At 49.0% G+C, this 26,196-nt stretch overlaps 2 protein-coding genes across 2 annotated transcripts in view; one reads left to right on the top strand and one right to left on the bottom strand.

The window, feature by feature from the left end:
• Positions 1-384: 384 nt before the first annotated feature.
• LOC125431675 (adenine nucleotide translocase lysine N-methyltransferase-like) lies at positions 385-8,308 on the bottom strand. Its single transcript, XM_048494694.1, has 7 exons — positions 8,185-8,308; positions 7,513-7,676; positions 6,490-6,594; positions 5,554-5,694; positions 3,911-3,961; positions 1,114-1,310; positions 385-642 (listed from the first exon to the last, which is right to left on the bottom strand). Exons 2-7 carry the CDS (start codon positions 7,672-7,674, stop codon positions 615-617), a joined length of 684 nt encoding a protein of 227 aa, XP_048350651.1. The 5' UTR covers positions 7,675-7,676; positions 8,185-8,308; the 3' UTR covers positions 385-614.
• Positions 8,309-8,443: 135 nt separating this feature from the next.
• WDR90 (WD repeat domain 90) overlaps positions 8,444-26,196 on the top strand; it is a 39,762-nt gene continuing 22,009 nt past the window's right edge. Inside the window, exons 1-21 of the mRNA XM_048495415.1 lie at positions 8,444-8,518; positions 10,424-10,515; positions 10,818-10,994; positions 12,504-12,642; positions 13,605-13,775; positions 14,328-14,451; positions 15,117-15,184; positions 15,345-15,454; positions 15,995-16,216; positions 17,461-17,523; positions 18,246-18,314; positions 18,957-19,067; positions 19,565-19,710; positions 19,849-19,906; positions 20,089-20,207; positions 20,776-20,937; positions 22,094-22,224; positions 22,625-22,741; positions 22,874-23,109; positions 24,126-24,265; positions 25,389-25,519. Of these exons, the coding sequence (XP_048351372.1) occupies positions 8,509-8,518; positions 10,424-10,515; positions 10,818-10,994; positions 12,504-12,642; positions 13,605-13,775; positions 14,328-14,451; positions 15,117-15,184; positions 15,345-15,454; positions 15,995-16,216; positions 17,461-17,523; positions 18,246-18,314; positions 18,957-19,067; positions 19,565-19,710; positions 19,849-19,906; positions 20,089-20,207; positions 20,776-20,937; positions 22,094-22,224; positions 22,625-22,741; positions 22,874-23,109; positions 24,126-24,265; positions 25,389-25,519 (2,596 nt within the window). The 5' untranslated portion in view covers positions 8,444-8,508. The remainder of the gene's footprint in view (positions 8,519-10,423; positions 10,516-10,817; positions 10,995-12,503; positions 12,643-13,604; positions 13,776-14,327; positions 14,452-15,116; positions 15,185-15,344; positions 15,455-15,994; positions 16,217-17,460; positions 17,524-18,245; positions 18,315-18,956; positions 19,068-19,564; positions 19,711-19,848; positions 19,907-20,088; positions 20,208-20,775; positions 20,938-22,093; positions 22,225-22,624; positions 22,742-22,873; positions 23,110-24,125; positions 24,266-25,388; positions 25,520-26,196) is intronic.

The following is a 26,196-nucleotide window of genomic DNA, read 5'->3' as shown; positions in this document are numbered from 1 at the left end:
GGCATCCGGCCACTTCTGATCTGTTCATCTAAATATCTGAATGTATTGGAATGCGCGTGAGAATTTGATTCGAAGAACAAGTTTGCTGGGATCTTAGGTGGCAGCTGTTTTCAGTATTGCCCTGACTTCAGTCTGGTTCCCCATCCCCTTAGGAATACGATATTGGGTCTGTTTCACAGGGGCAGTGTCCAAGTTTAGAACAGAAGACGTCAAGTGGTCCTAAATCAATCCCCACCCCTTTGGTGAACGTCATGCATAGTTAATTATTCTTTGTGTAAAGCACTGCATTGAGTGAGTACCTGACAGAGCCCCCTCCCCCCTTCCATCTTATGGTTGCTTTGTAAGTTGTATAAATTGAAAATGAGGGAATAATTGGGACCAGTGTGAAGGCATAGAGCAGGTACATTTTATTACATTCCTGGTAAATTATATTTTATTTTCCGCGTGCTTCTGTAAATCCTCAGCCTAGTTTCACAGCACAAGTGCAGAATTTTGCCTTTAGAATAGTTCTTTTCACTTGAAGAATTCTTCGCAGTCTTGCGTTTGCCCTAACCACCACTTTGCGAGGTAGGCCGCCGTTCACGTTTTGCAGATGGAGGAGTGATGCCGAAAGATCAAGACTTATCAAGGCCGCTGCTGAGTCTGTGAAGGGAGATAGGATTTGAACTGCAGTCCCTTGCCATAAGCGGATACCCAGTGAGCTGGCCCCTAGCAGCCACCTGTTGTGGCATATGTTCTTCCCAAAATGGTTGCGAGAACTCTTTTAACTTGCCTTGGTTACATGTAAGCACCCAACATTCCTCAGACAGTTGCCAAAATTAAATTACTCAAGGTATGAATTGAATTTGAGCAAGGTATGGCAGCACGGATCATTCATCTAGCTTACTGGTCAGCAACCTGCGCCTCTCCAGATGTTCATGAACTACAATTGGCCATGCTGGCAGGAGCTGATAGGAATTGTAGTTCATGAACATCTGGAGAGGCACAGGTTGCTGACCCCTGATCTAGCTAGCCTTCTCAGCCCAAATAGCACCCTAAGACTGTCCTTTCGTCAGTCAAGAGAAACAGAAAACATTGTTTTGCACCTCCTTTCTTTCTCATTGTGTGACATACTTTGTGACTTGTACCGGACTCCTCCCTATTTTGCCCTGTTGGGCTTGCCGTACAGCTCCGATGTTGTAGGCCCAAACTCTCTCCAAACCATTGCCAGTAACCTCACTCGGTGTCCACTTGAGGAAAGGGAAGCGAGCGACCACTACGCAGGCGTCCTCCGGCAGCTCTGCAAGCAGCTTTCTCTCCAGGAGAGGGACCTGTCACAGAAGGAAGCAGTAGCCGAAAAAGGTGTCTGCAAATGAGTCCCAAATATGATACAAAGCAAACACTGCTCGGAGAGAGCAAATTTCGGCTTGAAAGACCAGAATTGTTTTGTTGGTTTTTGATTTTTATAGCCCTGTTTTTCTGCCTAGTGGGGACCCAAAGCAGCTTAAAGCATCGTCCACCTTTCCCATTTTACCTTCTCAATGATACTGCGAGCTAGCCTAGGCTGAGAGAGTGACTGGCCTCCAGCAAGCGTTCAAATCAACAAAGGCGAAACCTCTACAAGAAACGTGTGCTCTGCTCGTCTGATCGTTTCTAACTTTAGTGCATTTCCAGATTTGTGGGACAGGGACAGATTTGTGGGACAAGGACAAATTGACTCAGGAAGCATTGAGAATTGACTCAGGAGCTCAGTGATTGGGTGGAGATTCTTGGGCACTTTAAGGTGCCCACAGAGGGGTTATTCACCAAGATGAAGTCAGTGCTTGCAAGAGACGCAGTCCATGGTAGGCTACTTTGAGGCACCTTCCCAGAAACCAATGAGATTGGTGAAGGACATTAGCAACTCAGTCTATCTTCTGAAAAGACAGGTGTGATCACAGTTGTCTGGCTACTGAGATGGATTTACCAGCATGCATCTTCGTAACTGCTGCACGTTGTACTGTCAATTCTGTCGCCCCCGTGAGCAAAAAAAACCCCCATCAATACCCCTCCTGCGCGCCTTATGGCAGGGGTGTCAAACATGCAGCCCAAGGGGCAGGTCTAACCCCTTGAGGGGATCTGAGAAGGCCTCTCAAAGCAGCCACTCTATCCCACCGCGGGCTCACCAATCCAGGCAGCCCTAAGTGCCGTTCTGGGGCCAGCTGAGGCCTGGCCCAAGCAAGTCACGTTTATATTATATCCAGCCCACGTAACAAATGAGTTTGAAACCCTGCCCTAGCGTGTTTCCCTGTTGAGGGTGTATCTGTGTGACTTGCAATGCCAAACCTGAGCTTGCATGTGAGGAGAGACAAGGCAGTAAGTGAGGAGAGACTTAGGGAGCTGGGGATGTTTGGTTTGGTGAAGAGAAGGTGAAGAGGTGACATGATAGCCCTGTTTAGATATTGGAAGGGATGTCATGTTGGTGAGGGAGCAAGCTTGTTTTCTGCTGCTCCAGAGACCAGGACCAGGAGTCATGGGAACTTCAAGGGGAAGGAAAAGAGATTCCACTTAAACACCAGGAAAAACTTCCTGACAGTTAGGGCTGTTCGACAGGGGAATGCACTACCTCGGAATGTGGTGGAGTCTCCTTCTTTGGAGGTTTTTAAAGAGAGGCTGGATGGCCATCTGTCAGGAGTGCTTTGATTGTGTGTTCCTGCATTGCAGGAGGTTAGACTTGATGGCCCTCGGGGTCTCGTCTAACTCTATGATTCTATTATTTAAGATGCTGGCACATGAGCACGAGGCTGCAGCATTGCTGAGGAAGTCTCGCACCATCAGTATCCTCCCTCCGGTCAACAGCTACATCAGAATTGACTGGGAGACCGGCCCATCATGTGTGTATAACCGCAAAGACAGACTTGGACCAGTTTCCCTTCGCCACTGCCCAACATCAGCTCCCATGCTTTCCCTTAGCATCGCGGCACAGGGCTGTGGAAATCGTGGCGCTCAGACTGCAGCCTCTGCAGAAACGAGGCGCTCCTCGCTTTCGGCTGACTCTGCAGTTGGGAAAAGCAGGCAGCTCAGCAGAGGGTCAGAGCGAGTCTGCAGTGGCAGCGCACTAAATGGAACACACAGATGTGATGTCTCAGCACAAGGGTGTCGGGCGCTTCGAGAGGCATCGCTGTTCTTTACTAATAGGCAGACTCTGCCCTTTCCACCGGCCTCACAAAGGAGAAGACGGTATTGAAACAAATTAAAAACAGCACCCATTTGACTTCTTTATTTTTCCAAATCCCTTTGGCCAGCAGGAGGTGTGAATAAACAACGCTTTGCATTTGTGTGACAGGAATTAACCTTTCACTCCAAACAGAAGTCTGGTGTTTTTAACTAACAACCTGGGTGCAAAGGCTTATGGGACCAAGATGCCGACCAGCACTGAGCACCAAGGATTCTGACTGGGGTGGGAGCGGGTGGGACAGGTTAACGTTTGTGACATTTTGCCAGGGACTTGGGGCTTTCCTCACACACTGTGCAGAGAGAGAACAAGAACAGGTTGGATTGGATGGCCCTTGGGGTCTCTTCCAACTCTATGATTCCAACAAGGTAGGCTCACGCTTTCAGACTTCGCCTGCTGGTCTAAGTGTTGTCCTATCCTGGCAAAGGGCACTTTCCCAAGGCCTCTAGCTCTGGACTGATCTCATCCTCAAAGTTGCTGCCTCTTCTCATTACAATTAGAAGCACAAATTCTTAGATGTGTCTCTGAAGGCTCGGGGGCAGCAGGGCAGAACCTCTAACAGTGCTGTATTGGGAACGGAAAGACTTTGGTTCTGACCCCCGCATGGCCATGGTTGACAAGGTCATCAGCTCGTCAAGCACTGCCACGTCTAAATATCCCTCCTCTCTTTGACTTCGCAAACACAGGAACAGGCAGCTCAGGACAGCTCTTACTCACCAAGCCAGGAGTGAGGAACACAGTGACGTTGCTGCAGTCAGAGAGATCTACCTTCAGAGGGAAACAAAAGGGTAGTTCAGTGACCATCTCATTGGGAGCGGAAGCACCCCAGACCCCGCTGGGTGGCTTCCTCAAGCTAGCTGCAGGATGAGAGACTTGGACACAGCAAGTCAGCAACGGTTGCAGCGCAGTCGCGTGGCGAGCGAAACAGGGAGGAAACGATTGCACTGTGCACCACGTGTGCTCCCCAAAGGCTTTTCCATCCATTCGGGGACTTCTGGCGAGGTGAAAGGGAGCCTGGGAGAGTTTCAGAAGATCGTGTGCATTTGTTGGCTCTCTTATCATGTCTCGTGAGAAAAAGGAAAAACCAGTTAAGGAGAGCCGAGCTGGAGTTCACCCAGAGCAGCAACCGGTTTCCAAACAGGACCAAGCAGATGCCACTTGCAAAACCCCTCCCTGGTTCTGGGCTCCTACCCACTGGTAGTGGGGCAGCGGCGGGGGGAGGCCTGTTGTCTCTGAACCTGCAGGTGTTTTTGTCATGGTTCTGTGCCAGTAGAAAGCACCCTTGGAAACTGTATCAATAAGAGGTGGGCTTATCAGTACATTCTCTGAGAATCTGTCTGATCTCCCTATAAGCTAGTGGCCGTCGTTCCTATATACAGGTGTCTGGGGAGTCTGTTTCCTTGCAGATAAGTAGAAGACAAGGTGAAGCAATGGTTGGTGGTCAAGGGGTGCCTTCACCTGAGCCCCTTTTTGGTTTCTTGTACTCTCCTGCAAACAGGTGCCTTTTGTAACTTATAGTTGCTATCTCGTCTGAGGTGTCCCATCCCTTATTGTTAACTGTCATGTTCTGGTAGGTGGCAGCAAGTATTTTTTTAAAATAAGAAGAAGGATTTAGATTTATACCCCCATCTTTCTCTCCTGTAAGGAGAGTCAAGGTGGCTTACAAGCTCCTTTCCCTTCCTCTCCCCACAACAGACATCTTGTGAGGTAGGTGGGGCTCAGAGTGTTTGGAGAGAACTGTGACTAGCCCAAGGTCACCCAGCAGGAATGTAGGAGTGCGGAAACACATCTGGTTCACCAGATAAGCCTCTGCCACTCAGGTGGAGGAGTGGGGAATCAAACCCGGTTCTTCATATTCAAATCCATCTGCTCTTAACCACTACACCACGCTGTCTCTTTCGTCTTCCAGCTTAAACAAAACCAGCCTTGTTGTGGAAGGTTTAGGGCCAAGCTCTGCCACACTTGGGAAATCCAGGGACTGGGGATTTGGCTCTGCTGTTAACTTTTTAGAAAACTGGTATCTGACAAAAGGGAATGGTGATTCTCTAAAGCTCATACCCTGGAAATCTCATTGGTTCTTAAAGTGCCACTGGACTTGTTCTAAAAGGTCTGACCATCAGACCCACTGCCCCTGATGCTTCTTAACAGTCTTGGAATGGGAAAAAATACAGATCCCTCAAGGCATAGCTGTCTTTCCCCTCCTGTTGTGGCTAATTACATCAAAGGATTTTATTTGGGAAACTAAGGTGAAGAAGTTTTTATTTTTCACCCTTCCCCCAGTACCATGCCCCTGATCCAAACGATCCTTGCCAGCAGTATCTTTGCGGGGGTTGGCTCTTGGTATGCAGGTCAAAATTTACCTTCCAGAGATCTTCTTGGCAGAAGCAAACCTTTCCATAACACCCTGCCCGCCAGGCACGAATGTTAGATAGGCTCACCAGCCACGGATTGAGTTCATAGCCAATGGCAGGCCTGAAGCCACGTCTGTAGGCTTCCACAACCTGGAAAACACAGCCAGAATCAACTGCATTGTTTGATGCTGAAAGCATTAGGGAGACTCAGCAACTTCTAGCTGCAATGGTTCAGGTCAATGGAAGACAGCAACTTCCTGGACTTCAGGCAGTTACCATTATCAAGGGCAGGAGGTGATTCTATGAGCCCTGGTTTGGTGCAAAACAACAGTGAGTGAGGATTGTGGGAAGTACATCAGTAAGTCCAGGCAGAGGTGGAGCTACCAGGGGACAGGTGGGGGTGCGCGTTGCACCAGGCATGCGCCGGGGGGGGCGCAGAATATCGCCCCCTGCTGCGCCCCCCCCCACTTACTTTAGTGAAACAGTGCAAGCTGGAGAAGCAACCTGTTCCCTTCAGGCTGAAAATGGCCTGGTGGGATCTTCTCTTCCCAGGAGACCTTGCAAGCCCCAAAGTCTCATGGGAAGTGTAGTTCCTGCCAGGCCATTTTCAGCCTGAAGGGAACAGACCATTTTTCCAGGCTAAACTAAGGTCAGGGGGCAGAGGGCTGCAAAGGGGGGGTGGGGGTGGAAAACACAGAGTGTGCACCGGGCGCAGTATGGCCCAGCTACACCTCTGAGTCCAGGTGTGCAAATCAGTTGTTCACGCCTGTAACTTCTTTATACGGAGTTACGCTCCCTGGTCCGTACAGCCAATATTGTCTCTTCTGAGCTTTCCCAGCCCTAAAATCCTCTGGGCAGGGCAGAACTCGAACCTGGGACTTTTTCGCATGCAAGGCACACAAGTCTCCTCCCTGAGAGCTCCCCTGAGTGCTTCAATGCTCTTACAATTCTGCCATCACCCGACCCTAAATCCACCAGCTTCCCCGACCGCTTCTCGAGCAGCACCATCATATTCTCCACTTGCTTGGCGCTCGACGGCACGTACGGCACCTGGGTTGGAGGAAAGAGAGCGCTGAGCAACGCACGGGACGGGTTTGTCTTCCGCCCTTCCAACTGCATCAGTTTTCTGACAAGCACAGAATTGGGGCATGCAAATCCACACAGCCTCTGCTCAGCCTTCTGAGAGAGCTGCTTACTCATCAGCGGGACATGACTGCGCTGCTTAGTCACGTATTGCTAATTAGGACAAAGTGCAAAAACAGTGGAAAATGTGAACAGTAATACCCAAAGGGAGCAGGAGCCCTGTGAGATTCATTCCACATGTCAGCAGCCTAGAATCCAGGACGAACCTTAAGACGACAGGGCAGTGTATTTGTGATGGACTAAATCTCAGTTTGACTGCGATTTGGATGGGCCAGGCTTAGCTAGTCTCATTGGATCTTTGGAGCTAAGCAGGGTCAGCCCTGGGGAGTCCCTGGATGGGAGGCCATTAAGGAAATCCAAGGTCACAATGCAGGGCAGGCAACAACAAATCACCTCTGAACAGTCTCATGCTTCGGGGAACCCGATGGGGTCCCCATAAGGGGGCTGCAACTTGAAAGTACTTTCTGCTACCGACTGCCATTAAAAACTGGAGTTGCATGTTGTGGATCCGGAATATCAACCTTGGTCAGTGGGAAGCTAATTCTACCGCAGGGAGGTATCATAGCTGGTGGGACGGGTTAGCACAGTGGTTCTCAACCTGTGGGTCGAACGACCCTTTCACAGGGGCCGCCTAACACATATTTCCAATGGTCTTAGGAACCGAGACACAAATAATTTTATGGTTGGGAATCACCACAACATGAGGAACTGTATTAAAGGGTCGCAGCATTAGGAAAGTTGAAAACCACTGGGTTAGCAGGATCCTCTCCTGTGTTTCCTCCTTGCACTGCTGAAATGTCTTGAAAGCAGCAGTCAAATGGCTACCTGTAACCTGAAAGGCAGTCTGCGGATGCCGAACTGTCTTGTCCATGCAAGGGAGACTGCTAAGCCGGCCGCTACTACCACCTGCCAAAGGTTCCAGTTTTTCCTTCTTCCCTGCAATGAGGAGGGGGCCAGCTCTCCAGGATCCAAGTCATCAGGATCCATGCCTGAAAAGAAAAGAGAGCTTTGGATCAAGGAGTCACCTTTGCTGGGGGAGGGGGGGGGGAGAGTGTGCGCGCTGCTGAATAGACCCCAGTCAGTCCCAGAGGTAAACTTGGCAACTCACTGGGTGCGATACCAGCTGCCAAGAACCGCCACCCCCACCTTTATCCAGTATATCCCATGGCCAGTAAAGATCACATGAAGCTGCTTTCTCCTGAATGTATTAGATTATTGGTCTTGTCTTATTTCCTGAATGTATTAGATCATTGGTCTTGTTTTATTAGATTGTTGGTTTAGAGATGATCGGCGGCACCTCTCCAGGGTCTCTGATGGAGATCTTTCACATTATTTCCTGTGATCTCCTTGAGCACGTGCTTATTTGGCTTAAGGGTCAATGCAGGAATGCCAATCATTTAAAAAAGTCAGTTTGGCCATATTGCATATGGATTAGAGCAGACAGCTCCCTCCCCACCACAAACGTCAATCATCTTTTCCCTATTAATAATAACGCACAAGGTAGCTGCGAGCCTTCCTATGGACTGGGGATTACTCTCCGTGCAAAAAGCGGGCGCAGAATCGAGAGCGCGGCTCGCGGGGACCCAGGGGACGTTAAGCCACCAGTGGTGCCATAGAGAGCCGAAGGCTAGAGCGTCCCCGAACCTTTCCCAACGAAAAAAGGAGGGCGACGCCGCGCGGTCGCTCTAGCCTTCGCGGCTGGGATCCGGCGTGGCCGCTCTTTCCCCTCTCCCTCTGGTTTTCCTGGAGCGACTCTATGGTTGGCGGGCTGTTCAAGGGAAGCGGCGGGAAGGCGAGAGAGGAGCCGGGGCGATCATCAGCATGGCCAAAGGTAGCCGTCAAGGGGAGGACCCCCCGGGTGGGCTGCAGGGCTTTAGCCCCTGAACAGCTGTGCAACAGGCAGATGTTCCCTAGGTTGAGGTTTCTGGACCCTCCCCTCCACACATGGGGGAAGTGGCACCTGTTGGACCTCTGCCTGATGCACTTCTGTCAATTGCACAGGTGTTAATTTGCATGTATTTGGAGGGTTAGCATCTCAATAGGTGACAGTTTCCTCCGAGATAGGAGAAAGTGTCAACTTTTGGATTTCTGCCTGTCACATAGAAGTTATATTTGCAAAATCCCATTTTGGGATAGGGGGAAAGATACTGTATCCCAGAAATGCTCCTGTGTCTTTAGATCTGTAGGCAGGTTGTTGCTTTTATGTATGGGCAAGTTGGAAGGAAAGACCAGCTTATTATAAGAATTGTTTGGAAAGTTTATCTGTCCAGAACAAGAAACAAAACCGATATTGTACTTCCTATTGAGACCAACCGAAATGACGCAAATTACTGCACCCTTTATCAAAACTCTTTATCAGGCCAGATGTTATAAAAATGTATAAAGGAGGGAAAAATATTGGTTGGTTCCAGTAAAAGGATTTTATGCCTTGCTGTGGATTTTGCAAAGAACAGTATGGCTGTTCCCCTTGGAGCGAATACAATCTAAACTTTTATATAAGCTTTTTGGGGTCCCCCATTGCGTACCCTACGCCGCCCTCTGCCTCGAGGCACGATTACACCTCTTGGAAACAAAAGCATGGTGGGCCATTTTTAAATTTTGGATTCGGTTATGTTTCCTTAACAACCCTAACAGTCTCATTTATTGCACCCTCCACGAACTTCAATCTTCTACCTGGTGGGCTCATATCAAATCAAACATTTCCTCCCTGGGTCTTTCTTGGGACCAGCTCCTTACGCTTTCTCCTAGCGAGATACAACGTTGTATCAAGGTACGGCTATTCGATCAGGAACACCAACATCTAGTTAGTAAAGCAAGGAGCTTGTTCTCTCCCCTCCATTTTAACATCATGCCCGGGAAATGCAAGACAGCTGCATATTTAAACATACTTGTCTGACCCTAAGCTGAAGGAGGTGGCTATTGATTATTGTGAACCAACACATTTCCACTAACCTTTTCCCCAGAGAGGTCCGCGGTGCCTTCTGGCAAAAGCATACCTGTGGGCTGTCAAACCTCTGAGAAGTCATTGGAGCACATTTTATTAGTTTGTCCAAAATTTAACGATTATAGACCAAACCTGTTTTTAGGGGATCCCTTACTGGTCCATCCAAGCCTTTTTAATCTTAAATTGAACTATCTTCTGAATACAGAGAATCCCAAGCAATTGGACATAGTGGCCAAATTCTTGCTCACTATTACGAAATAATTTCCTGGTCTCCTCTTTCGCTCTGATGTATGCATTTTTGAAACAGGAGTACCTGTTTTATCTTGTAAAACTGTATTTGGATTACTTAGCTCTGCTATGTTTTAATGCCTTGCTTTACTAACTAAAATTTTTTAAAAGGTCTTTGAACTTGAACTTGTATGGCTGTTCAGTCTTATTTATCCCCCAATCCTGCTGAGGCTACCCTGTTTTGCAGCTACCTTGTTTAATGTATTGTCGAAGGCTTTCACGGCCGGAATCACTAAAATGTTGTGGCACCTGTTGGACCTCTGAGAAGATGCCAGCCACAGATGCAGGTGAAACATCAGGAGAAAATACTACTGGAACACGGCCATACAGCCTGGAAAACCCACAGTGTTTAATGTCCTTTCTTACTTAACTCAGAAGTTAGCCTAAGGCTAACTTAGGGAACTTGTTTGCAGAAATCCGTATCATTCGAAGCAGAAGATGTTTCATTTGCGGGAATTGCATTGCAGCTGTTGATGTTTTAACTGCTCTGCTCCCCACTTACAGTGTGGCAGCACCCGTTCCTGAATGTCTTCAAGCACTTCAAAGTCGAGGAATGGAAAAGGTCCACCAAAGAAGGAGACGTGACAACCGTGATGGTATGGCTGGGGGCTCCTCTGTTCAGTTATTCTTAGTTTACCTTTGTTATTGACACTCAAGGCAGATTATACCCTGGGTGTCAGTACAAACAGAATCTGATAACGGAGATAACTGGACTAGGATTTCAGAACTATGGGATTTAGACATGCTGTGCCAAAAAATGGAATGGTATTGGTACAAAACAGTGCAGTGAAGGCAAGATTGTTAGTCTTGAAGATGCCACAAGAACTTGGTTTGCTCCTTGTGTCATCTGCCATCTTTCCAATGCGCACCCTTGCAGCTCTCTCTCTTCCCTGCCCAGGACAAGACTCTGAAAGGCACGGTGTATCGCATCAGTGGTTCAGTTCCTGCTAGCAACTACCTCCAGCTTCCCAAGACCAGCACACAGTCGCTAGGCCTTACTGGTTGCTATCTCTACATCCTTTTCAAGCCCATGCCGACCAAATATTTCGTGGTGCATCTGGATGTTGCCACAGAGGTGGGTGAAGGTTTCCCTTCTTGCCATCAAGGGTCAATGTAGTTGCATGAGATGCAGGTTGAGGTGCAGGCCGTGAGGCACGGGTCATCTTTGGCTGTGCCTGTTTATCTGACTGGCAGATGGATATTCAAGAAGGATACTGACAAGCTGGAACGGTCCAGAGGAAGGCAACCAAAATGGAAAAAAGGTCTGGAATCCATGTCCTCTGAGAAGAGACTTAGGGAGCTGGGGAGGTTTAGTTTGGTGAAGAGAAGGTTAAGAGGTGACATGATAGCCATGTTTCGATATTTGAAGGGATGTCATGTTGGTGAGGGAGCAAGCTTGTTTTCTGCTGCTCCAGAGATGAGGACCAGGGGTAATGGGTTCAAGGTGAAGGAAAAGAGATTCCACCCAAACATCAGGAGAAACTTGTAAGGGCTGTTTGACAGTTGAATGCACTACCTTGGAGTGTGGTGGAGTCTCCTTCTTTGGAGGTTTTTAAACAGAGACTGGATGGCCATCTGTCAGGGGTACTTTGATTGTGTGTTCCTGCATTGCAGGGGGCTGAACTTGATGGCCCTTGGGGTCTCTTCCAACTCTAGGATTCTATGGCCCTTCTCAAGCTCTTTGCTGGGAATGCTGTGTTTGCTGGCTCTTTCAAGAAGTGGGTCCGTTATTGCTGCTGTTAGGACTTTGCTGAGTGTGTTAAGGAAAGAATAAATTTGTATTTTTAAAGCATGTATTATTGTTGCTATCTGAATGCCACTGAAAGTTTCAGTTCAGTTCAGTGCAATAAAGTGTCATAATGCATGAAGGCAGAAGGCGGGAGGTTCTTTGTTACCAGCAGGGCAGCAGAGGGTACCATATGAAAGAGGAGGAATGGGGCAGTAGAGCTGGGGGTGCAATTGGGGCGGAGTGAGAGACCTGTGCTGCCACCGTGATGAGAGAAAATCCCTCTTCTGAGAGTTTGTGTTTATGCGTAGAACAGTGTAGGTGGAGGGTGGAGAAGGTTTCAACGGCAGGCACATTGGTAAGCTACGTTTTGGTGACTGGAGCTGTGTGTTTGTTGTGATTCCGTGTCAGCACAGAAGACAAGATGGGTTACAGAATTTGGCTTTCCAGGCGCTGCTGCTTTTGCTACTTTGAAATGGCAGTTTCTGATCCTTTCAGCTGTGCAAGGAGGAGTCTCAGGAGGCAGACAGGAGTTGCTGAGGGACACCTTTCAGCTTGACTCTCTCATCCATTGTAGAGGTCTTGGCTCTCCCAGTGTTTAGCCGAATATATTCTGTAGAGTAATAAAAATGTGGAGTATGAAGATTTGTTGAACATTCACATTTATTTTCATATTTATGTCATTTCTAGTCATTTCTACCTTTCTCGCTGGCACTCAAGATGGATTTCATGCAGCGAGGATCGCAGGCTTAATGTTTGTCCAGCCTTCCAGGTGTCTTCTTCAGCGCAGTATATCTGAGCCATCCCAAATGAGAGACCTGCCCCTGTTGAGTCGGTGTTGTTCTTTTTCCTACGCAGGACTGCCAAGTGGTCCGCATCTCCTTTTCCAACCTCTTCAAGGAGTTCAAGTCGACAGCGACATGGCTGCAGTTCCCCTTCATCTGCGGCGCAGCCAAAGGGTCCCTCTATGAAAACACAGCCAAGGCGGCCAAGCGAGGTAGGAGCACAGCAGTGCCAGAGTGGGCGTTCGACTGTGGGTCCCTCTCAGTCTGGTCTGTAGCAGGCTTTGAGGCTGGGATTCAAGTTCCCGGAGAGAACCAGGTTGGGGCTTTTTGCTGTGAACTGCTGCTCTTGGGGAGAGAGCCACGTGTGGTTATCACTGCCAGAAGCAGATCCCACCACACTACCTAGGGGTTAAGAGCAGGTCCACTCTAATCTGGAGAACCGGGTTTGATTTTCTGCTCTACCACTTGAGCTGTGGAGGCTTATTTGGTGAACCAGATTAGCTTGTGCACTCCAACACATTCCTGCTGGGTGACCTTGGGCTAGTCACAGTTCTTCGGAGCTCTCTCGGCCCCATCTACCTCACAGGGTGTTTGTTGGGGGGCAGGGGGAGGGAAAGGAGATTGTAAGTCTCCTTGACTCTCCTTGAGAAGGGGGGGGGGTATAAATCCAAACTCACAACTATGAGCTGTTGGAAGCGGTGGCTAAATTTTTAAATGGTGTTATTTTAACTCGTCAGAAGTTGTAAAGGCTGTTATTATCTTGCAGTGTTAATGTTAAACTATTTATATGCCATTAAAGGTATTCAAAATAGAAATCCAAACTCTTCTTCTTCCTCTTCTTGAAATATCAGAACCAAACCAGCATTTTTAAAAAATCCTCCAAGCCAATCAAATCTCTACTTTCAATTAGAAGTTGCAAAAGCCTGCTTTCTAAAAAATGAATTCCAAAAAAGGTGTTGGTGATGCCCCAGCTGTGAGACTGAAAATGATATCCCCCGCAAGGCCACTTAAGGAACTTGTCACTGAGATGATATCCAAACGAGGGACTTCCTGGCTTACGGTTTTAGTTCAAAATATTTTAGACTGAAAGGTCAGGAAATAGATGCACAAGGTAGATACGTGTGTTCAGCGTCTCCGTGCTCAACTTTGTGTTTGCCGGGCTTCTGACCCTCAGATCTGGTGGGCCTGGCTCCCACCAACGTGCGCTGGACTTTCCTAACCCTTGACCTTCGCCACATCCTCTCCCTGTACCTGAACCGAAACTACAGCCACCTGAAGAACATCAAGCTCTGCTCCAACCTCCTGGTGAAAAACCTGTTCACTAGCAACTTGCTCTTCGACCCAGGTGAGAGAGTGGGAGGGCGTGGGCCGGCGGCTCCACATTTTCATCCGTCTTGTTTAAAAACACATCCAGCCGCCCAGGCTTTATAATTGAGTTCCCCTGAAAAAACGTTGTACCCTAGGACCTCCAGCATCCGTAACTCTGAAGTCCTCCCTGTATGAGCAGCAGTGGCGTAGTGGTTAAGAGCAGGTGCATTCTAGCCTGGAGGAACTGGGTTTGATTCCCCGCTCTGCCACCTGAGCTGTGGAGGCTTATCTGGGGAGTTCAGATTAGCCTGTGCACTCCCACACATGCCAGCTGGGTGTCCTTGGGCTAGTCGCAGTTCTTTGGAGCTCTCTCAGCCCCACCTACCTCACAGGGTGTTTGTTGTGAGGGGGGAAGGGAAAGGAGATTGTCAGCCCCTTTGAGTCTCCTACAGGAGAGAAAGGGGGGATATAAATCCAAACTCTTCTAAAAAAAATTGGACTTGATTGCCCGTAAAATACAGGCTGGGGCAAGGAAGCTGAGAGGCAGAAGTTATGAAAACGGCTGCGATTCATCTCTGTTCTTTTAAAGGTGTGCCCTTCTCTGAAGCTCATCAATCCAAGCTGGTCTCGAGCGGCCTCTCCCCTGTTCCCCGAGAAATGGCCTTCCCTGTGCCGAAGGGTGAAAATTGGCACGACCTCTACGATTGCATCCGGTACAGTTGGCTCGATTCCATTTTGCTCCGGCATTTCCTCCTCCGGTTCTTTTTTAAAATGTTGGCGTATCTCTTGCATCAAGAACATATGGGTGTGTGTGTTGTAATGGAGAACCACCACGGGTTGGGTGTGTTGTATCTGACCGTTTGAGGATTGTGGTACCACTGCTTGAAAGGGTCCTTGTAACTCATCCTCCTGGACTCTGTGTACCCCATTGGTACAACTCTCTATTGCTTTTGTGGTTCTCTGCACTTCTCCATAAATCACTGCTCACATAACCTTTCTCCTCTAGCAGTGGCATTTCATTCAGCAACGACAGGTATAACTCTTGGGATTTGGGCAGCATTGCAAAACAAAACCTGGCCAAGGGGGGGGGGGGGCGGGTTGTGGGATTTCTGGGCTGTATGGCCGTGTTCCAGCAGCATTTTCTCCTGACGTTTCACCTGCATCTGTGGCTGGCATCTTCAGATGATCCTCTGGAGATGCCAGCCACAGATGCAGGCGAAACATCAGGAGAAAATGCTGCTGGAACACGGCCATACAGCCTGGAAACCCCACCACACCCCAGGGGTTCCGGCCGTGAAAGCTTTCGACTAAACCTGGCATGGTTTTAAGTTCGTCATGTTTTGCCACCGATTACCCTCTCTCTGGCCTTCTTCCTCAGGTTTCCTTCCAGTGGATCCAAGATGCCTTTTGACTCTATACAGAAAGGCACTTTGAAGACAGCTGCAGGTGAGTTGAATGAATTGCAAGAACGAAACGGCCCTCGGGGTCTCCGTTCGAGACACACACAACTCCCACGCCGGTCCCAGAGCAAGTTCTTCCATATAACTTCTTGTTGGCGGCTGAACTCTTCAGGATCTGGAGTCCCTTTCTCTCTCGGGCTTTTCAGATTCTCCTGATCAAGATGGCCCAGTTAGCCACCTCCCCAAGGAAGTAACGCTGAGCAAACCTGTTCGGGACCGAGTATCTCTCATCCAACAAATCACCAGTCCCAAAGAGGTAAAAATATGCTTCAGTCGCAATTTCCCCTGGGCAGAGGCATAGCAAGGGGGAAAAGTTCCCGGTGCACTGGTGCGTCCTCTGCCCCCGCCCCGCCTTTGCCACACCCCCACAGGGGCGCGTACCCAGTGCGTCGCACCCCACCCCATCCCCTTGGAGCTACGCCTCTGCCCCTGGGGCTGATGCAATTCCACAGATTCCCCATGCAGACCAGCTGTTCTGCCTCTAGGAAGCAGAGATCTAAGGCAGTTGCTTAGGTTTGCTCTCCTGGTTGGGTAATTTCTGGAGGTTTTGGGGGTGGAGCTTCAGGAGGGCAGGGTTGGGAACGAGGAGACCTCCGCTAGATATGATGCCCTCGAGCCCACCTTCCAGAGCAGCCGTCTTCTCCAGGGGGACTGATCCCTGCTTCCTGCGGAGCAGCTGCCGTTCAAGGAGATCTCTGAGGCCACCTCTGGCCAAACCAGCCCCTCACAAGTAGGACAACGGTGGGTGGATACCTGTTCCCCTGGTCTCCGATCCAAACGCTTCCCTCTCTCCCAGATGCCTCGCCAGCCTCCTCTTCTAACCAAGAACATCCCTAGAGTGAAGCTGGCGACCTTCGGACCGCCCCAGGAGAGGGACCAAACCGGCTGGAGCGAAGGGCCGCAAGCGGGAGGCGATTCCTGCCTCCGGTTGTCTCGGGTGGCTGACGGTGGCATTCATGTGTACGCCCACAAAAACGGGGACGTCACCATCCATGCGGTCAGGGTTGATTCGGATGAGGTGAGTCAGAATGCTGTCGGCTGTAGCGATATTCTTTTATTCCAACAACAACAACCACCACCACCTTTATTAGGCATTTAAAATAGGCTATAGAGCGTTACCAGACATTTATGAAGTACAAATCAGGAGTACATTCAAAATGCAAAGACTGTATATAGCAGTATACATTACTTAGAAAGTTCTGTCACTTGCAAAAGAAATTTTGCTACTTTTTCCAAGAGCATGACATCTGTGTTGTTTAACAGAAGCTCCACAACAGAACTGTTAGAGTCTCTTCCAGATTTGACTAGGGCCAGCCTGGGAGAGAAATTCCTAACGCCCACATATCTTGGACAGTCAAGAATAATGTGAGCAAGAGTCTCCACTTGGTTTTTACAGTGTGGACAAACCTGATCCTGGAGAGGGATGGATAAGTAACGACCCTTTGTAATGGCCGATGGGAAAGTATTAGATCTGGCTCTTGTGATAATCCATCTCTGCTGGGGTACAGTTAATAATTCAAGATATTTGACTATGTGCCCCTGTTCCGGTATTCTTTTATTCCAGATGGAACGAAGAGGTCAGGGTTGGGGGGGTAGTCCTCAAGAATGTTGTGGATAAAGGTTGTGGCCCCTTCCGCACATTCACCTTCACTCTGCTTTCAGTGCACTTTGCAGCTGGGTTTAATTGTGTGGAATAGCAAAATACACTTGTCGTTGTGAAAGTGCATTTGAAGGGGCCTAAGTTAGACTTTTCCTTGGAGAAGGAGCAGCAGTGGCGTAGTGGTTAAGAGCAAGTGCATTCTAATCTGGAGGAACCGGGTTTGATTCCCCACTCTGCCGCTTGAGCTGTGGAGGCTTATCTGGGGAATTCAGATTAGCCTGTGCACTCCCACACACGCCAGCTGGGTGACCTTGGGCTAGTCACAGCTTCTCGGAGCTCTCTCAGCCCCACCTACCTCACAGGGTGTTTGTTGTGAGTGGGGAAGAGCAAAGAGATTGTAAGTCCCTTTGAGTCTCCTACAGGAAAGGGGGGATATAAATCCAAACTCCTCCTCCTCCTCCTCCTCTTCCTCTTCCTCTTCCTCTTCCTCTTCTTCTTCTTCCTCTTCTTCTTCTTCTTCTTCTTCTTCTTGTTCTTCTTCTTCTTCTTCTTCTTCTTCATGAAGTTACTCTGTCAAGGCTGGTCTTTCCTGCTCTGCAGGATCGCATATAGAGGCCTGGCTTTTTAGCCAGAGTTCGAACGTAACGTCTCTATCTCTTTAGGACGCCTCTGCCAAAGTGCCTGGAACGAAAGCGATCTCTGCCCGGAATTCTGCTCACTGCACGGTGAGATAACAGACGTCAATCTTCCACTTCAGTTGTAGCTGGGTTGCCTGCTGCCAATTTCTCTCTCCCAGCTTCCTGAAAGAAGTGATTCAAGCTAGCAGATGCGTCCCATAGATCCCTCTGCTCTCTGAATCCCTGCCTCTTTGTTCTCTGGTTATGGTTCTCCTCCTCTGGTGGAGTGGTTAAGAGCAGGTACATTCTAATCTGGAGAACTGGCTTTGATTCCCCACTTGGCTTATCTGGTGAACCGGATGTGTGTTTCTGCACTTCTACATTTCTGCTGGGTGACCTTGGGCTAGTCCCAGTTCTCTCAAGACACTCTCAGCCCTACCTACCTCCCAAGGTGTTTGTTGTGGGGAGAGGAAGGGAAAGGAGCTTGTAAGCCACCTTGAGTCTCCTTACAGGAGAGAAAAGTGGGGTATAAATCCAAACTCCTCTTCTTCTCTTTCTCCTCCTCTGGTTATGGCTCCCTCCTGCTCATTTCTAATCTCTTGTGTCGGCCACAAGCTCTGAGCGTGTGGGGGCAGGGGATGGCTCCCAAGGCCTTCTGGGTAAGAGAGGCCTTGGCCCATGCCACGACCTGGCTTGGTTACACAACACAGAGCAGCTGGTGCTTCACAGACTTTTCAGAGTGACCCGCTGTGGTGTGAAGTTACACTTGGCTAAGGAGCCATCCTTGGTTCAGGATGCCTGCTGACATGAGTCTGATATTTGACTTTCAGAGGCTCTTACCGGATCCCATCCTGAAGCTGAGGAGGATTATTGGGTTTGGAGGCTGCAGCACAAGATGGGTCAGTATACGCAATCCCTTCCCCCACAATGCACACGCTAAGACCTTTAGGCGCGCAAAGCAGGAAATGCAGGGCTGTGTCCTTGTGTGTTTGAACAGGTGTGTTCCCTCTCATGGCATTATATCCTATCCCTCCAGATCCAGGATTCTACTGTTTCAAAGTCATCCATTCCCTTATTCATGCTGAGCTGCTTCAAAACACAATTTAAAAATCAGTAATGAGATCTTGTTCCTAACATTTCACCTGCATCTGTGGCTGGCATCTTCAGACGTGTGTCACAGAGGGAAGTCTGTTACACACTGTGTCTAGTCACAGTGTGTAAAAGACTTCCCTCTGTGATACACCTCTGAAGATGCCAGCCACAGATGCAGGCGAAACGTTAGGAACAAGATCTACCGGACCACGGCCACACAGCCCGGAAAATCCACCAGAACCAGTTGAATCCGGCCGTGAGAGCCTTCGACAATACATCATTAATGAGAGACACACCCCTTTCCTTTGCATATTTAATTCTTTTTCCTGTATAATTTTTGTTTTCTTGCCCTGCCAAAATAAGTTAGTTATATCTTTTGGCCATTGTTTTAAAATGTTCCCAGAGTTGGGGAATAAAAATGTTCTAAATAAAAATCTTTTGTCACTCAGGCGCTTTGGGCTGCCGATGGCAGAGTGGTGGTCTACCCCAGCCATGCACTTATCGTGGCAGTAGTTCTGGATTCCGGCAGACAGTGGTTCTTTGCTGGCCACACAGATAAGGTAATGTTGGCTCCTTTGTTGGTGTATTTTGGATCGTATTGATAAAATCCAGAAGGGCTTGGGTATATAAGAAGAAGATTTTGGATTTGTACCCCTTTCTGTCCTGTAAGGAGACTCATGGTGGCTTACAAGCTCCTTTCCCTTCCTCCCCCCACAACAGAAACCTTGTGAGGCAGGTGGGGCTGAGAGAGTTTGGAGAGAACTGGGACTAGCCCAAGGTCACCCAGCAGGAATGTAGGAGTGCGGAAACACATCTGGTTCACAAGATAAGCCTCCGCCACTCAGGTGGAGGAGTGGGGGAATCAAACCCGGTTGTCCAAATTAGAATCCACCTGCTCTTAACCACTACACCACGCTGGCTCTCATGGGATATAAAGGCAGGGTATAAATCAATAAAGGGGAACGATTTCTTCCTTCATATGACGTGGGCACAGTGTCTCCCCTTTAAAAAAATTGAAGGAGTTTCCACAAGGGTGTGATTATTTTTTCCCACGCAGGTGGCAGCGCTGGCCTTCAACGGGAACCGGACTCTGCTGGCCTCCGCCCAGATCGGGCACCTGAGCATGATGCGTCTCTGGGACTTTGCAAGCACAAAATGCCTCTCCATGTTCAAAACGGGCTTGCATTCTGTCTCTTGCCTCAGGTGTGTACGAGAGCCCCGTCACAGAGGTGGGGTCAGGGAAGGAGGAGCAGGGAAACATACAACATTCAAGGGTAGCCAACCAGGTTGGACTGATGATAAAGCGCTGACTTTCTAACCTGGGTGTTTGCCCCCTTGCAGTTTTTCCTACAATGGAAATATCCTGTGCGGCACAGGGAAAGACGGGCACGGGAAGACGGTGAGTCTGTCAACATTTCTTCCTTTGCTGGCCAAGTCAAAGATCCCGTTGTTCTGAAACTAGTTGTGTCTGATACTAGTTGTGTTCTGATACTAGGAGATTTGCACTTTAGCCTCTCCCCTCCAAACACGCCTCCTGTCCTCCACGCTATCCAGCCCTGATGCCTTCTCCTCTCCCTGCAGGTGGTGGTCGTTTGGAACACGGCCCAGGTGAGCCGTGGCGGGGAGGTTGAGTTGCTGGCCAAGGCCCACACAGATGTGGACATCCAGACCTTAAAGATCGCCTTCTTTGATGATACACGGTAAAGCGTGCAGGGGTTAAACTGTTATCTTTCAGCACCAAGGACAGAGAGAGAGAGGCTGCCAGCCGACTGATAAGGAAATGGGTCAGATCCAGCATGCTGTAGAAGGCCAACAAAAAATCCTAGTAAATTTTTTTTAGGGCCAAGAAGACATGGATTGCATCAAACTGTTCCCTTTTTTCCAGTGTGAATTTAGAAGAAGAGTTTGGATTTATATCCCCCTTTTCTCTCCTGTAAAGAGACTCAAAGGGGCTTACAAACTCCTTTTCCTCCCCCTCCCCCCACAACAAACACCCTGTGAGGTGGATGGGGCTGAGAAAGCTCCGAAGATCTGTGACTAACCCAAGGTCACCCAGCAGGAATGTGTTGGAGTGCACAAGCTAATCTGGTTCACCAGATAAGCCTCCATAGCTCAAGTGGCAAAGCGGGGAATCAAACCCAGTTCTCCAGATTAGAGTGCACCTGCTCTTAACCACTACTCCCCGCTGGCGCTCTCTTTCTAGCCTTGTCAGAGGCATTCCTTTCAATCCTCAGCATTTATCTGTTTCTTACTCTTCTCTTGTGGCAGGATGGTTTCGTGCGGCAGAGACAACGTGAGGCTTTGGCGGGTCCGGAGCGGAGCCTTGCGCTCCTGCCCAGTCAATTTAGGCGAATACCGTTCTCTGGAGTTCACCGACCTGGACTTCGAAGCGGGCCATTCCACTGACCGGGAGCCAGAGGACCGGACATTGTAAGGAACTTGCTTCCCCTCCCCCCTGACCCCTGCCCTAGGTCATTGATTAATTACTTAGAGAAATGTTGGTGGTGATTCCGTAACCTCTCCTGAGGTCCATGGAGCTGTACAGAGCTATCTAGACCACTCAGAGCCATTGGGGAGGGAGAACAGGGTAAAAACGTAAAACCAAAACTGAAAGGGGAGGAAAAGAAATTCAACCCAGGTAGCCAAGAAGTTGACAAAAGGCCTAGCGGCAGAGGGTTGCGTTTGTTAAATTAACAAAGTTTTAATGCGTAACAAATAGCGAAATCCATATTTTGCTTCCTATATGTGGATATACACACCCAGAGCCATGAATCACTCTGAGCGTTGTGGATTTTCTGGGCTATGTGGCCGTGGTCTGGTAATTTTTGCTCCAAACGTTTTACCTGCACCTAGGGCTGGCACCTTCAGAGGCCTGTCAGGGAAAGATGCGTTTCTCTCCTTGGCTCTCCGTCAGTCAGTCAGTCAGTCAGTCAATCAATCAGTTTTATTTACAGTCATTGACCAGCAAAGGAAGGTCCCAGTCTATTCCAGTAACGAAGATGGACTTACCTAGTTAATGAATTGGTCCTACTTCTTGTGAGCACTGGCAGAAAGCCTGTACTTTGTATTTTGAATCGTTTTTCCTTATTGTGTACATTTTTGCACCACTGTAATTTGTACCAGTGAGCAAGTCTGAAAGTGACTGAAATGCGTTTGATTTTAAATTATTTCTTTTGGTTATTTGCTGTGCACTAAAGTTGTGTTAATTTCATATGTGTAACTGGTTAGTATTTATTCTGTTACCTTCTTGGTTAGCAGGATAAAAAAGTAATTGAGCACCTCCTCATGGGACTTGGTTGTCAGAAGGTGATGTCAGCGTATCAACCAGGCTGAGGCCTGGAGGCAAAACGTTTCCCAAGTAAATATTCCCCTTAAAGGCTCACTGGCCCACCAATGAACCCCCAACATCTCCAGCTTCGGTTGCAGCCCTGGAAATCCCATAATGACTTGTGGCCGTGCTGATGGGCTACCAGTGGCGTCTCCATCCTCAAATCAGTTCTAAAGCCAGATAGGAACGAAGCGTTTGCGAATCTTGCAGTTCGTTGCGCCGACTTCCTGGCTGACGGGTGGCCCTGTCCCTTCTCAGGTTTGTCTGCAGCAGGAGCGGGCATGTTTTGGAAATCGATTACAAGAACGTGGCCGTCAGGAACGCCCGGCGCCTCCTGCCGTCTGAAACGCAGCACTCCCACCGACGGGAAAAGCAGACCTTTAACTCAGGTGCGGAGGGCGGGGGCAGGTGGTGATGCAGGGTTATGCTGTCGCTGCTCACAGAGCTCTTGCGTGAGTTCCAGCTGAGACGCTTCTAGCTAGGAGTCACACTGTCGCCGCATGAGAACCAAAGGCGTTTTTCGAGCAGGAGCTTGTGTTTTAGAGAGTTGTGGTTTCCTAGCGCTTGATGGCTGGAGACAGTCCGGTGCCATTAAGAGTGGCAGGAAGCTCTGACTCATGAGGTGTCTAGAAGACAACCTGTCAAAGGTGGCCTTATGGCATAGGGGTTTTTGTTTCCCGGCCTTCGGAATGCTAGCGTGTTGGTTAGGAATCTCTACAAACTGCAAATGGCTCAGTCTTTGATGCCAGCTCTTCCTTTGCAGAGCGTCTCGGGTCCTTGTCCTTTCAGGTCCTGGGATCGCGCTAAACAGTATCTGTCTCTCGTCAAGTTTCTGTGCCACGGCCTCTGACGACGGGTACCTGCGCCTGTGGCCGCTGGACTTCTCTGAGGTCTTCTTGGAAGCAGGTATGCTGATCTTGAGTTTCAGTCTGTCAGGACTCTGGGTGTGTGTTTGTGTGTTTAAGTCACACCGGGGACTTTGGTGACGGGCAGGATAAAAGCACGCAGATAAATAAATTGCTACAATCCGGTAAATAGAGCACGACAATCCGGTAACTTCCGTCAGCATCGGTCCGGATGATCTGAAGGTTTTGTGCACGACGTCCTCTGGGACTGTGGGCTACCTCGATATCCAGTCTCGGGACTACAGCACCATTATGCGCTCCCACACGGATTCAGTTTTGGCGTTTTCGGTGGAGCGGCTGCAGCAGGAGCTGGTCACCGTCTCGCGGGATAACACCATCCGCATCTGGAACCTGGAGACTATGCAGCAGGTGATGTTCTTAATGTCAGTAGGATCACCAAAAGGTGGTAAGCCTCCCCCTCCAAAACAAAGCAGGGCATTTTATTTAACTTGTATCATTTAGAAGAAGAAGAAGAGTTTGGATTTATATCCCCCCTTTCTGTCCTGTAAGGAGACTCAAAGGGGCTTGCAAGCTCATTTCCCTTCCCCCACCCCCACAACAAACACCCTGTGAGGTGGGTGGGGCTGAGAGAGCTCCAAAGAACTGTGGCTAGCCCAAGGTCACCCAGCTGGCATGCGTTGGAGTGCACAAGCCAAACTGGTTCCCCAGATAAGCCTCCAAGCTCAAGTGGCAGAGCGGGGAATCAAACCTGGTTGTCCAGATTAGAACGCGCCTGCTCTTAACCACTACACCACGCTGGCTCTCAAATTAAATAAATCAAAATAAATAAATAAATGAGAGAAGGGCAGACTTCAGGCTGTGGTGATTTTGGTGTAGATTTGTAGCGTCTTAAAGACAATGCGTTCCTATTCTAGCGCAAGCTTTCACGGGCTCTGCCTGATAAAAGTGAACTAGTCTTCGAGGCACCACAAGACTCCCGGTTGTCCTTGCTGTGGCTAGATTCCCACAACGTCAGCAAGTATTGGAGGGGGCCTTTCCCCCTTAACAGTGGCCTTTGCTGACGCAGTTGGGGGGTCAGCTCACCGTTCAGATATCAAGAAGATCCTGCACTGAGACTTTTGGCCAGTGTGCCGATGTCAGTTTATCTGATAAGATAATTGATTCACTGGTTAAAAGCAACGACCCACTAAAAACGTTTAATGGGTCGGAAGCATTATATCGACATCTTTCTGCCGGTGGAAGCTTTCCCTCCCAGCTGACCTTTTAATTCCATTCAATCAGTTTCCCCGAAGCCCTGTGAACTGTGGTTTGAACACAGATATGCCGAGCTCCTGTTAGATCTGTCCCAGTGACTTTTTTTTGCCACCTGCTTTGGCCAGTGTACGTGATCCCGTTTCATTGGGATGCTTGTCTGTCCCCTGCAGCTGTATGAATTCACCGCCTCGGATGAAACGGCATGCGCCGTGGCTTTCCACCCCTCACAGCCGATCTTCGCTTGCGGTTTCGACACGGGCGTGGTGCGGGTCATCAGCCTGGCGGCCTCGAAGCTCCTCGAGGAACACAAGTACGTCAACATCTGGAAGGTTTTTACGGCTTCACCCCATTACACACCCAACGGTGCGGTAACGCTGATTTGAAATGGGCCCTCTCTCGTCCAGAGTTGCAGATGAAAGCAACGTGGATTTATTAGCAGTTGATGACTTCCCTGTTGTCAGAGGCTGATCGTTGTCAGAGGCCGTATCTTTTTTTTTTAAATTGTAATATACTTTATTTAACATAAAGTTATGACAAACAAGACAAGACAAACAACATGAAATAAACAATACAAAATGAATACAAAACAGAGAACTCTTTTCTCAAATCTTACATTTCAACAACATAAACCTAATTACATGCTAATTCATTTCTCTTATATCCACTTCTGACTAACCCAACATTTCTTCAACTTTCTCTTTCTACGCCTAGATTCAGCTCTTCCTATACTTCCTTTAAAAACTCATTTACATAAGAAAAAAACCCAAAAACAAAATTCTTGTTATAGTAACCGTAGATCTTTAGCAACAGCAATTGAATCAGCTACTACTATAAATCATCATACATTTACTATCCTTTTGTTTATTAACCTATTTCCAGGGGTCTTCAAACTACGGCCCTCCAGATGTTCATGGGCTACAATTCCCATCAGCCCCTGCCAGCATGGCCCAATGACAGGGCTGATGGGAATTGTAGTCCATGAACATCTGGAGGGCCGTAGTTTGAAGACCCCTGACCTATTCTAAAAAGTCCGGTTTTTTAATTGACTTCAGACGAGGATGCCTTCCTTAAGTCAGATTATTTGGAGCCGGGCTGGGGAGCAAAGTGGTAGACTTTGGTCTGAAGGCCTGTGCTTGCAACAGATTAGCAGTGGACTTAACAGTGCAGCAACTCTGCTGAGAATTGCGCTGTAAATAACTATCTCAGTTATCCAAGGAGCAGTTTAGACCTTAGACCCCAGCAGTAAGGAGATTTCCTCTGCTGCAAGCCGCAGTTCCTAGGCACCATATCAGGGCCTTAAATGCGCCAAGCACATATCAGGGTCTTAAATGCGCCAAGCACATGCATGACGGCTGGGGGAAATGCAGGGCCCCTGGGAGATTTTCATTTCCCTGTTTTATCTCTTCCCTTCTCTCTTTTCTTGCCTCCTGCAGGCAACACCGGGGCTCCGTCACTGGCCTGGTCTTTTCCCCAGATGGCGATTTCATGTACAGCGCTTGCAGCCACGGGACCCTGGCTCTGTACAACTGTGCCATCCAAAAAAGCCACATTGTCAGAGTTCTGGGTAAGGCTCTCTAACTCTGGAAGATCCTCTCGTGTCCTGGGGGTGGTAGTTGTTGGACTAGCAGAAGAGAACACGGGTCTAGAAGTGTGCAAACACTGGACCTGGGGCCAGAGGGTAATGCAATGCTAGAGGCTGGGCCCTCTATTCAGTGCTCTCTTTGATTGTTTTCTCTTGTACCTCTCCCCGTGCCCCAGTAAGTTAGATGGGAGATGGATCCTTGTATTTCCTGGGACCCCCCTCCTCCCTCCAGTACTAGTTGAAGCAGATGCCAGGTTAATTGGGCATCCTTGTGAATTACCCCGGCTTCAGCTTTCCTGTGGCATAGTGGGTAAGAGCAGGTGTGCTCTAATCTGGAGGAACCGGGTTTGATTCCCCACTCTGCCACCTGAGCTGTGGAGGCTTATCTGGGTAATTCAGATTAGCCTGTGGACTCCAACACACGCCAGTTGGGTGACCTTGGGCTAGTCCCAGTTCTTCGGAGCTCTCTCAGCCCCACCAGCCTCACAGGGTGTTTGTTGTGACGGGGGAAGGGAAAGGAGTTTGTAAGCTGTCTTGAGTCTCCTTGCAGGAGAGAAAGTGGGGGATATAAATTCAACTCTTCTTCTACTGCCAGAAAGGCTTTGTGGGAGTCTCTACCTGTGAAAAGCAGCCCCGAGCAATTCCATCAGGCCCACGTT

The sequence above is a fragment of the Sphaerodactylus townsendi genome, linkage group LG04 (assembly GCF_021028975.2).
Source record: "Sphaerodactylus townsendi isolate TG3544 linkage group LG04, MPM_Stown_v2.3, whole genome shotgun sequence".
Taxonomy (NCBI): domain Eukaryota; kingdom Metazoa; phylum Chordata; class Lepidosauria; order Squamata; family Sphaerodactylidae; genus Sphaerodactylus; species Sphaerodactylus townsendi.
Note: the sequence above shows the minus strand (reverse complement) of the source record. Positions and strands in the feature narration are given on the sequence as shown.

Excerpts from the sequence above, each read along its gene's own strand:
- LOC125431675 (XM_048494694.1), bottom strand. The coding sequence starts at position 7,674 with ATGGATCCTGATGACTTGGATCCTGGAGAGCTGGCCCCCTCCTCATTG. Across the intron at positions 6,595-7,512 it reads GACTGCCTTTCAGGTTACAG|GTGCCGTACGTGCCGTCGAG; the intron begins GTAGCCATTTGA and ends CCTCCAACCCAG. Across the intron at positions 3,962-5,553 it reads GCCAAGAAGATCTCTGGAAG|GTAGATCTCTCTGACTGCAG; the intron begins GTAAATTTTGAC and ends TTCCCTCTGAAG.